Raw genomic sequence first — 12,494 nt, forward strand, 5'->3', positions numbered from 1 at the left:
ACTAAAGAAATTTTTAATGAATTTTATTTGTGCCTGGCATTCTGAACTATTAGGACAATTATAAAACAGTCTTGCTTTTTCTCCTTTGCTCCTACAAACTTTATATATGTAAAATAAGTTAGGCCCCACAGCTTTCCTACTTCTTAATGTGCTCAGGCACTCAGTTGTGTCCAGCTCTTTTGCAACCCCATGAACTGTGGCCCACCAGGCTTCTCTGACCATGGGATTTTCCAGGCAAGAGTACTGGAGTGGGTTTCCATTTACTTCTTAATAACCTTAGTCAGTGCAGTCTTACCTGGAGGTTAGGAGATAAGACTGAATGTTCTGATCCTCTGATCATAAAGTTGGCTCTGCCAGCCAAAACTGGCAGCCAGCTCCAGTTTTAGGGGCTTTCCCAAAGTCACCTCCTTAACATAGCAATATACACATTTATTACTCTCAGCACTTAGTAAAAATCATATGATCATTGCAGTAGATGCACAAAAAGCATTTAACAAAATTCCACATCCATTTATGTTATGCTAGTGTTTAGAACTGTGAAGCACAAACCTTGTAGGGAGACTAAATGTATGAGAAATAGAGTTTGGTCATCTGAATGTCAAATTATACACACATTTTTATAAATCACAATTTGACAGAAGGAAACGCTTCTGAACTCATTTTAAGAGGCCAACATTACTCTGATAATAAGATCAGATAATGACACCACAAGAAAAGAAAATTGCAGGCCAATATCCCTGGTGAATATAAATATAACAATTTTCAGTAAAATATTAGCAAACTGAATTTATCAACACATTAAAGGATCATAGGCTGTGATCTGCTGCTGATGCTCAGGTAGCTTTTATTCCAAGGATGTGGAAATGGTTCAACATTCACTAACCACTGTGATATAACACATTAACACAATGAAGGATAAAAATCATAAGATCATTGCAATAGTTGTAGCAAAAGCATTTAACAAAATTCCACATCCATTTATGTTAATGCTATCAATAAAGTGGGTGTACAGGGAATGGCCGTACATGGCACAACTAATATTTAATGATGAAAAGCTGAAAGTTTTTTTGTCTATCATCACGATGGACAAGGATACCCACTAAAAGACTTCCTGGACCCCATTCCACTGTGCTTGTGTATCTGTGTGAAGCCTTTCTAACACCAGTAAGCAGTTCCCAGATGCCAGCAGGGTGTCCAAGAAATCAATTTAATTGTGACACTATCCAGAGACAAAATCAGATTCCACAGGTAAAGGGCTCATTCCCATAAGATCACCCTATACTTCAAACACTCAGTTTGTTACCTGTGCTTCTGACCAACCGCTACAAACTGGAGGTTCCTACAACCTCCTCCAACTCAGGATGCCAATCAGGGTCCAGGTTGTCACATGTACTTCTGACCGACTGACTATCAATCAGAGGTTCCCATTTTCCCCTCCTTGGGTTTGATTAATTTACTAAAATGGCTTTCTCACTAGATTATCAGCTTGTTACAAAGGACATTAAAGACTATAAATCACAAGCCAGATGAAGAGATCAAAACCATAGTGAGATGTCACCTTACACCTGCCAGAAAGGCTGTTGTTAAAAAGACAAAGTTACCAAGTGCCAGCAGGGGTATGATGGAGAAGGAAATGGCAACCCATTCTGGTATTCTTGCCTGGAGAATCCCGTAGACAGAGGAGCCTGGTGGGCTCCTGTCCATGGGGTCGCACAGAGTCAGACACGACTGAAGCAACTTAGCATGCATGCATGCATTGGAGAAGGAAATGGCAACCCACTCCAGGGTTCTTGCCTGGAGAATCCCAGGGACAGGGAAGCCTGGTGGGCTGCCGTGTATGGGGTCACACAGAGCTGGACACGACTGAAGCGACTTAGCATCTGGGGTATGAAAAGAGAAACCTCGAGCACTTTTGGTAGGATGCAAACTGGTTTGCTGGTTGGACTTCCCAGGTGGCGCTAGTGGTAAAGAACCTGCCTGTCAGTGCAGGAGTTGCGGGTTTGATCCCTGAGTCAGGAAGATCCCCTGGAGGAAGGTGTGGCAACCCACTCCAGTATTCTTACCTGGAAAATCCCATGGACAGAGAAGCCTGGCGGGCGGCCGTCTGTGGAGTCATAAGGAGTCCAACACGACTGAAGCAACTTAGCACACACACAAACTGGTTCAGCCAGTTTGGTAAACAGTATGGAAGTTCCTCAAATAATTAAAAATGGAACTACTATATGATCCAGCAATTCCACTTATACAAAGAAAATGAAAATACTAATTCAAAAAGATACATGCGCCCAGTGTCCACTACATTATTTACAGTAGCAAAGATGTGGAAGCAACCCAAGTATTCATAGATGGCAGAATGGATAAAGAGGATGTGCTATATGTATTCAGAGAAATATTATCCAGCCCTAAAAAGGTGAAATCTTTCCATTTGTGAAAACATGGATGGACCTTGAAGGCATTACGCTAAATGAAATGTCAGACAAAGACAAAGAACATATGATCTTACTTACATGTAAAATAAAAAACAAACCCATAAAAACAAATAAACAAACCAACCAAAAACTGAGCTTAAGGATACCAAGCGTTGATTAGTGGTTGCCAGAGTCTGGAGGTAGAATAGGGAGTTGGGCAAAACGGGTGAAGAAAAAGTAAAAACTTTCAGTTGTGGGAAAAAAAAAAGTTGTTGGGATGTAACATACAGCAGGTAAGCACAGCTAGTAATGTGTTAAAATAATATATTTTAAAGCTGTAGACAGTAGATCTTAAAATTTCTTACCACAAAAAAAAATTTTATAACAATGTATAGTAATAGATATTTAAACAAAAGAGTAACAAAGTATTACCTTAAAATATTTTTGCTTTATTTATATTTATTTTCATCTTTCAGTGTTCATATTTTTGTAGAAATTTGAAATGTTTCTAATCAACTGATTTGTTCATTGGAATACAATTGCTTTACAGTGTTGTGTTAATTTCTGCTGTACAACAAAGTGAAACCACCATATGTTTACATATATCCCCTCCCTCCCCCCAACCCGCGTCATCCCACCCATCTCAGGTGTCACGGAGCACCGACTGGAGCTTCCTGTGCTACAGTGGGTTTTACCCTTGGTAGTGTATGTATGTCAATCTAATCTCCCGATTTCGTCTACCTTCCTCTTCCCCCACTGTGTACACATGTTTGTTCACAACTGTGTCTCTATTCCTGCCCTGCAACGAGGTTCATCTGTATCATTTTTCCTAGATTCCACCTATATGCATTAGTATATGATATTTTTTCTCTTTATGACTTACTTCACTCTGCATGACAGACTCAAGCAACTGACAAAGGATTCATCTCCAAAATATACAAATAGTTCATGCAACTCAATAGCAAAACAACAAACAACCCAATCCAAAAATGGGCAGAAGACCGAAATAGACCTTTCTTCAAAGAAGACATACATGAAAGAGGCACATGAAAAGATCTAAACATCACTAATTATTAGAGAAATGCAAATCAAAACTGCCATGAGTTATCACCTCACACCAGTCAGAGTGGCCATCATAAAAAATCTACAGACAATAAATGCTGGAGAGGGTGTGGAGAAAAGGGAACCCTCTTGCTCTATTGTTAGGAATGTAAATTGATACATCCTTGTGGAGAACACTATGGAGGGTCCTTTAAAAGGTAAAAATAGAACTACCATATGACCCAGCAATTCCACTGCTGGGATATCCCTGAGAAAACCAGGGATTTAAAAATTTATAACTTAAAATGACACATGTACTCCAGTGTTCATTGGAGCACTATTTACAATAGGCCAGACATGGAAGCAGCCTAGATGTGTATCAACGGATAAATGGATAAAGAAGATGTGGTACAAAAACACAGTGGAATATTACATGGTCATAAAAAGAAATGAAATCTAATTACTAATCTAATAGACTAGATCTAATGACTAATGTAGGTATGACACACAGGTTTTCACGTGTTTGTGAAATGATATTATGAGGATGGAGATAAGCATTTTTTATGAAATAAAGTCTCAGAAAACTTCAGAAGTTATGGAGAATGTTTTAGAAAGTTAGAATGATGGATGGAAGGAGGCACTGAAGTGATTGCATCTAATTTCTTCCCAAAGATGTTTTATAAATAGGACATGTAACATTTTGACTTTCCAAGTGTTAATGAAGTGCTTTTAAGAAGTGATTAGTTGGTCACCTGGATTATAATTGCACCATCCACATAATATTTAACATAAATTCTGGTTTACTTGATAAAATAAGAATTGGATTAATAATGAAAAGTTCAGTTTTATGACTGCATTTAACCAATGTTTCATTCACAATGAGGATACACCACTTTTCCTTCATGACAGGTTGTTCGAAATGTACGAATTGGTGTCGTTGGGCGATATCCACGTTTACATGTAAATTCAATAGTGTCATCTGTTCTAGTATAAAGTTTTTTATCATCTCTCCATTTTAACTGTATGTTATGTTGTTTCATCATTTCTTCTGAAATTACACATGCATCTGAAGTTAAAAAGAAACATAGAACATTAAGTAGTATACAAGTATATCCCTCAGGATTTTAGACTTCCAAGTAGAATCTTCTACACTGGTCCAGGATTTCATTCTCAAAATCTTTTCCAAGCCAACTTACTGAAAATCCATTATGTAGATTCCAATTAATGATATTAAAATGAGGTGCGACGTTTAATTTATTAAGTGTTATAATGAAGGAGTCATGAAGTCAATATCACATTGAGTTTATATTAAATAATCTTTCATTGCTATGATTCCTTGAACAAGAGTTTTTCAAACTTTATTTTCTCATGTATTATTATCTGTTAGTCACGCATTCAATAGAATTGTTGTTAGTCCATAATATTTCTATTCTAAATAGCAAAATGTTATACGAATTACACTGAGTTTCCCAGGACCTATGAGAAGATGAAAGCATTACCTAAGCACTTTGGTGGTTCAGACCACTCTCCATTCCGACACACTATGTGTCTGTTTCCCTGAAGTACGTAGTAGGCCTGGCACTGGTACTCAACAGCCGATCCCGGAGGATACTGTGATAATGGGAATGAGACAGTGTCTCCATTGTCTATTGGTGGAGGAGGCCCACATCTTCCTCGAGGGTCTAAACACATAATTTGACTTATTGAGAGACCAAAGAAAAACAGAGGTGAAAGAAAGCAAATAAAAATATACCACAATATGTAATATCAAGATTTATGATTTCTGATGACAGAAATGATTCATTTAAGGAATTTTAATCACTTAAACTGAGAGTCAAATTTTAAGGCCTTCCTTTCACCCCATGTGAAAGCATACATTAGACATTAACAAACATGTCTGCTTCGTGGTATTCTGGTACTTAAAAATGTTTTCCTTAATGAATGTATGCTGGAAAGATGGACTGCTACCATAAACAAAGGAAGTTTCTTGGTCTTAGGTATTAAGCATACTGCAATGGCTATTGAATCTTTAGTTATTTTTAAAATTGATTTTCATTTTTTTTCCAAGAGAAACATCAACTTCTTAAATAAAACTCAAGGAATTACAAATGTGTATAATGTGAAGGGAATTTCAGGCTTTCTGTCTGGACAAAATGAGAAGGGAACATTTCTGCTTATTTCTTCTGTTACATATTCCCTCTGTTAACTAAAAATCCTGAACAGAATTATAAAAACCAACCCAAGAGGTTGTGAAGAGTGTAGAAAAGAAGTAGATTGTTTTGAGACCTTGGGATTCAAGGAGTTACGATGCACTGGTTGTTGGAGCTTTCACTTTGCTTTGTATGTATCAGGACCGGGCACTGAGATTGCAACCCAGAAATGATCTCACATTCAGGCAAAATTAACAAACAAAAAGGTCACAAGAAGGTTCTGCTTTCTTTAGGCACAGGCCCAGGAAAGGACCAACCTAGCAAGGCAGAAACATTTTTCACAGTACAGGACTTAGTCTAGAAAAAACACCACAGAGGGAACCTAAGAGTAACGCTCTCTTCACCTTGATCAGCAGGGGCCTTTGATGAGCCTAGACTTTTCACCCGCGCTGGAAGGGAACAAGATGCCTGTCCTTGTGTTTGGACTGCACCCTGGGGGTTTCATGGTCTCCTGGAACCTGGATCTTACATCTGCCGTAAAGTTACTTTTGTGGATAGATGCTAAATTTTTATTATGGAAGGTGGGATACCAGGAGGAGCATCTTATCCTTTATCTTGCTGACATCACTCTAATCTCCATGCTATTTTTGTCTGTATTTCATAATTGTTCTCTTCTTTCTGTTTGGAATTTCTTGTTTCTAATAATTTTGTATATTCTCTAACTATTTTATTAATCTCTGTTTAGCAGATTGCTTCTGTTTCCTTTCTTCAATTAATAATAATTCAATCACATTACAGTTTTTTGGACACCTGTATGTTTGGTTTGCAAATGCTCATTTAAAAAAAAATTTATTCTATATCAGAGCACAGCTGAACTGTTCAGTAAAGTGACTCAGGTGTTCAGTACAGTGTTCAGTAAAGTGACTCAGTTATACATATACATGTATCTCTTCCTGGAAATTGTTTTTATTGCAGTATAGTTGATTTGCAGTGTTGTGTTAGTTTCAGGTGGAAAGCAAAGTGAATCTCTTATACATATATCGACTCTTTTTTAGATTCATTTCCCATAATCACCCAATAAAGGTGATTTTTAAAAATTGTTAAAATCATCTGTATTCAGATTTGAATTACATACAATAAAATCCACATGTCAGCCAATGATGTGACAATGTGTAAGTGTCACAAACCCAACCCACTAGAGGCAGTTTTCTTCTCCCTTTACAGTTCTGCTGTTCCATTTCTACTCCATCCCTCCCCAACAACTCTCCTCCACTTGGAAGCCCATGTTTTCTGTCCCTCCAGAGCAATGCTGCCTTCCTACAACTTTGTTTATGGATTCATACAACATGCCTTCTCTTGCATCTGGCTGCTTTATGGCATCAAATGTCGGGCCCTGTCTGCTCTGTGGTGTCTTGCATCATTAGCTCACTCCTTTTCATTGTGGAGCAGGGTAGCTTTATATAAACATAAGTATGTTTATCCATTTTATCCTCTGTTGACTGTCTTTTGAAGTGCTTCCAGCTTGTGGCAGTTATAATTGAGCTATTTATGAGCACCTGAACTCAAGTCTTCGAGTAAACATGTATTTCCTATTTCCTGCTGTATATTTAAAAGTGAAATTGCTGGGCTATCTGATACATGCATGATTAAATCTATAGGAAACTGCCACACTGATATTCAGAGTGATTGTACCATCTTACATTCCCACCAGCAATGTGTGAGAGTTCCAGTTGAATCCTCACTAACAAACAGAATGATTGGTTTTTTTTTAACTGAGGTACAATTGGTTTCCAATACTGTGTTAGTCTGAGGTGTATAGCATGGTGATGCAGTACTTTTATAGATTATACTCCCTTGTAGTTTAAGACAGAGACTGTAATTCCCTCTGCTATACCATATACCCGTGTGGCATATCTGTTCTATATAATACATGGTACTTAGTACCCCTTAGTCCCATACCTCTAACTTGCCCCTCCCTACTTCCTTCCATCTTTTGGTAACTGTGAATTTTTTCCTATATCTGGGAGTCTGTTTCTGTTTTGCATATACATTCAGTTATATTATTTTTTAGATTCCATATATAAATGATATCAGAGTATTTGACTTTCTGAGTTGAGTGCATTTCACTGAAGATTATATTCTCTGGGGCTATCCATGCTGTTACAGATGGCACTACTTCATTCTCTTTTGTGGCTGTGTAGTATTCCACTGTACATATACAATGGAAAACACCTGAGTTGGTTGCCAGGGGGGCCAACCTTGTGATGAGAAGATTACAAGTTTCAATCCCACAACCCTGACCTCCAGGGAGGGAAGAGTGGCTGCAGATCGCATCAACTGCTGATGGCCCATGGCGTAATCAATTGCCCCTGTCATAAAACCTCCATAAGAAAAAAAGGATGGGATTCTGAGAGATTCCTGGTTGGTGAACATGTGGATGTGCTGGAAGAGTGGCTACTACGAGGGGCCTGGAAGTTCCTCGCCTTCTACACACCTCACCCTGTGCATCTCTTCCATCTGAGTGTTCCTCAGTTATGTTCTTTATATTCTTTAAGCTGGGAATCTGGGAAACCAAATGTTTCTTTCAGTTCTGTGAACCACTCTAGCAAATTAACTGAACGGGAAGAAGAGGTGGGACCCGCTAATACATAGCCCGTAGACAAAAGAATAGATGACAAGCTAGACTGGTGACTGACTTGTGAAGTGGGCGGTGGGAGGACGAAGTCGTGGGGGCCTGAGCGTCTGCCTGTGGGAACTGATCGTATTTCCAGTTAGACAGTTTCAGGGAATTGCTTGGTGCTATGGAAAACATGCATCGTCGTGATAGGAAAGATCATTAAACAACTGGAATGGCCTATTTCAACAACTATAACTAGGTTTGTCCTAAGTTCAAGTAAAAGCCACGTGTGGTAACTGAAACATTCAATTTGACAGATTTGAAAAAGGCTAGTTTTCTTTCCCTTTGTTTCCTCCCTATGTATCATTCACTTACTTGCTGAAGGACCTTGTCAGAGTCAACTGGCTGCCTTTTAAAGTTCCATGCTGCTGCTGCTAAGTCACTTCAGTCGTGTCCGACTCTGTGCGACCCCATAGTCGGCAGCCCACCAGGCTCCCCCGTCCCTGGGATTCTCCAGGCAAGAACACTGGAGTGGGTTGCAATTTCCTTTTCCAAGGCATGAAGGTGAAAAGAGAAAGTGAAGTCGCTCAGTTGTGTCTGACTCTTAGTGACCCCGTGGACTGCAGCCTACCAGGCTCTGTTGCTGCTAAGTCGCTTCAGTCGTGTCTGACTCTGTGCGACCCCATGGACTGCAGCCTACCAGGCTCCTCCATCCATGGGATTTGCCAGGCAAGAGTACTGGAGTGGGGTGCCATTGCCTTCTCCATTGAAGTTCCATGAGAGAACCATATTTTGACTTGCTTCTTTTGATGCATTGTTACATTATGTGAAGCTATTAGGATTTACATTAAAATGCTGTGTATTCAAAAGCAGCACAATATGTATTACCAAGATTTGTTGATTCTGATAAAAATCGTTCACTGAAGAAACTATATAATGTGAGAATTATAGTTTTTCACCATGTTCTTGGCTAGTGTTTGCTATTATTACCTACATTTAACTTATGTAAGTAGACAAAATGATTTTCTAGTGATGACCCAGATATTTGCAGCTCTACTTAGGCAGAGTTGGAACCTTGAACTGAAAAGGTGATGATGGTAGCAACAGCAATATTGCCTGTACTTAATATTGTTATTTCTCTATAAAATATAAGTGAATACCGGACCTGAGAGCACAGCATGTTACTCACAGACATGACGGCATTCAGGAGGGGAGGACCAGCCTCTTTCTCCACATGTAATGTTGCTCTGACCATTTGGGAGGCTGTAGCCAGTATCACACACAATGTGAACGATGTCACCTTCTCGGTGCGTTTGTCCTGAAGATGTAGATTGACCATTTTCCACCCAAGGGAAAAAGCACTGTCCTAAAAGGCAAAAAATGACTGGTACTCATTTTGCAATGAAAGAGTATGACATTTTGCGAAGTTCCAAAGAGAAATCAAGTACAAAAAAATTGCTTCTTAAAATTTGGCCATGCATGTAAAAAATTAGTATGCCATGTCATTAATTCCAACTTGTATAATGAAAACATTTTTCATTTGTAAAGTCACTTTCCACAGACATCTTCTCATAATAACTGTCTTAGGTCATCTTTGCTGGCTCCTCTGGTCTCCACTGTCCAGACCCTGAAATTCCTTCAGGCACAGCCTCTCCACCCACTGGACACACTGATAATTCATCCCAGTAATGAGTAGGGTGCTTACTCACTGAGGCACTTTGGTGTTGGGGACCATCCTTCCTCTGTACAGTTTATTCGAGTCCAGAGTGATTGTGAAGGAGTCACAAAGCTGTGTTCACAGGTGTAGTAGAAATATTTCCCTACATCAGCTGGGAAGATTTTTTTATATCTATTTTCATTATATATGCTTCCATGTTTTATTTCGGGAAAATCACACGTTTTTCCTTAAGAAAAAAAATAGTTGTTGTACATTAGTGAGTAGTTTTATGTTTGTTAATAATCCCACTGATGAATTTATTCTTCTTCTTAGCTTAATTATCTCACTTGTAGTAGTGATAGAGATCTGGGACAGTCTATAACAGGGTGCAAAGGTCCTGGAGAAACGCAGGATGTTTATGTTCTTTGGAAGTGTTTCTAATATTGACATTATACAGGGGAAAAGAAGAGAGAGAAAACATAATGTATTTTCTTTTCCTTAGAGTATGAGGTAATTTCCCTATAAGTTTACTCTTCATCATGACGACACAATGCGGACAATTTCCACAAGTCGCCTATTAAAATATAAAGACCCATGAAAGTAGGTAAAACACGAAGCTACGCTTAAGAGGGAAGCTAAGTGTTCAGATCTGTTTCAACTTACCTCGCCCATGAGCACAGCAAACCCACAGGGTGAGGATGACATTGAGTAGTAACAGCATGTTAGACATTCTCAAAGGCAGGTTCATGCAAATGTTCCAGTTGTGTGGTTTGGTTGTTTAGCAGCTCCTCAAGTGTGACTCCGAATTTAAGGGGATATCTATCAATGTGATGCTAGTTAAGTGAGGTCACTTAGTATCAAAGTTCAAAGAACTTTGCCAAATCCCTGAATTCCTGGTAGTGGTTTCAAAACAATTTCTTGAATTCATTCCCAGATATGTACTTGTCTGTTGGGAAAGACAGAAGGCAAGAAGAGAAGGGAACCCAGAGGATGAGACGGTTGAACGGTATCACCACCTCAGTGGATACGTGTTGGAGTAAGCTCCGGGAAATGGTGAAGCACAGGGAAGTCTGGTGTGTTGCAGTCCATGGGGTCCCAAAGAGTCGGACACGATTGAGTGACTGAACAACAACAAATGTACTTGTATGAGTTTGTTTCTTTTTAAGGAGAGTACTAGACTGGCCTCCAAAGTGATATAAAACACTGATTTTTAAATTAAACACTTCTTGAAAAAACACCATTTCTTTCTCAGCCAAATGAGTAACCGAGTCCATGTCACTAACACTTTCTCGCCTTTACTTACCTTTTCCCAGCTTTGCGTGGGGTAGGGATTTATGAAAATGGATGTGTTTTTGGACCTTACTCCACCCTCTATATTTTCTTGTGCTTAGGGAAGCACCAGTTTTTTTGGAACTCACTTGGGATCATGCTAATAAGTACAGGAGTTTCAGTGTATTCTCGGTATTAAGTATTGAATGTGCTTTGTGTGTGTGCTCCCTTGAGTCTGACTCTTTGTGACCCCATGGACTCTAGCTGCTAGGCTCCTCTGTCCATGGGATTTCCCAGGAAGAGATACTGGAGTGGGTTACCATTTACTTTTCTATAACGTACTTTGAGGCACCTTTTAATTTTAAAACATATTCAGATGTACACAATGATAATCTTCTTTTTATAGGAATATAACTCAAGAATCTGCATCTGTTCTTTCACTGACTTATTTGCTTTTATTCTTTATTTTGTTTATATGTGTGTATTTATATAACCAATTATATTTGTCATCATTTAAACTGTAATTCTTTTAATAGAAGAAAATTTCTATTATCAAGAAATTCTATTATCTAATTATCAAGCAGATAATTAACATGGAAAATACAATACTATTATAAAGGAAAAGAAAATAGATCAGTCACCAATGTGAGAGTTAATGCACAGAAATTATTTATTATTTCCTTACATAATATTACTATAATAGTTTCAAAATACTAAATTATTTATTAATGTCATTAAAACTTCCAGAATAGAAAAACAGCTTATAGCAACTAACCCTTCTATAAAGAAATATTATAATCTAATACAAACTACAACAATGAGTACTTGACATACTGAAAGAAAGCAAAAAATGGTAAGTGTCCAACCCTTGAAAAAATGGAACTAAACTGGGCTCTGTATTTACCCATTTTTGGGGAAATTCCCCCAAATCTTCATATTTCTCCTTATCTACAAAATCCACATGAGTATTTATGGGGTGAAACTGCAAAATCAGATAAAATAAAATTAAAAAGAGAATTACCATATAATAATAAAGAGTGTTTTATAATAAATAGTCCAGATGGTGTTGAATTCACTGAGGCAAAAGAAAAAAAGCCATTACGGTGGTAAGTGGTAAGGGCAGAGCAAAATGTAATTATAACACGTAATGTTTACAAATTAAGGCTTCCACCAAAAAAAGGCTGTTAGACCAATTGTATTAAAAAATTCATACGAAACAAAAATTGAAAAGCCACACTGTGGCTTTTATTAAAAGCCACACTGACTTTTATAAATAGTTAAAAAAACTTTATGAAATGCATTTGAGAAAATGTTTGAAGAGTGCTACACTGCAAATTGTAAAACAAAACTGA

The 12,494-nt window shown here is 38.1% G+C and overlaps 1 protein-coding gene across 1 annotated transcript; it reads right to left on the reverse strand.

Moving 5' to 3' along the window:
- Positions 1-4,192: 4,192 nt before the first annotated feature.
- Positions 4,193-10,691, reverse strand: LOC147356073 (complement factor H-related protein 2-like). The gene is made up of 5 exons (XM_086343232.1): positions 10,537-10,691; positions 9,926-10,120; positions 9,406-9,582; positions 4,949-5,131; positions 4,193-4,515 (listed from the first exon to the last, which is right to left on the reverse strand). Exons 1-5 carry the CDS (start codon positions 10,619-10,621, stop codon positions 4,319-4,321), a joined length of 837 nt encoding a protein of 278 aa, XP_086199358.1. The 5' UTR covers positions 10,622-10,691; the 3' UTR covers positions 4,193-4,318.
- Positions 10,692-12,494: the final 1,803 nt, after the last annotated feature.

This window comes from Bos grunniens, chromosome 16 (genome assembly GCF_055505025.1).
Source record: "Bos grunniens cultivar Pamir isolate PY7600 chromosome 16, Bosgru_T2T1.0, whole genome shotgun sequence".
Classification (NCBI taxonomy): Eukaryota; Metazoa; Chordata; class Mammalia; order Artiodactyla; family Bovidae; genus Bos; species Bos grunniens.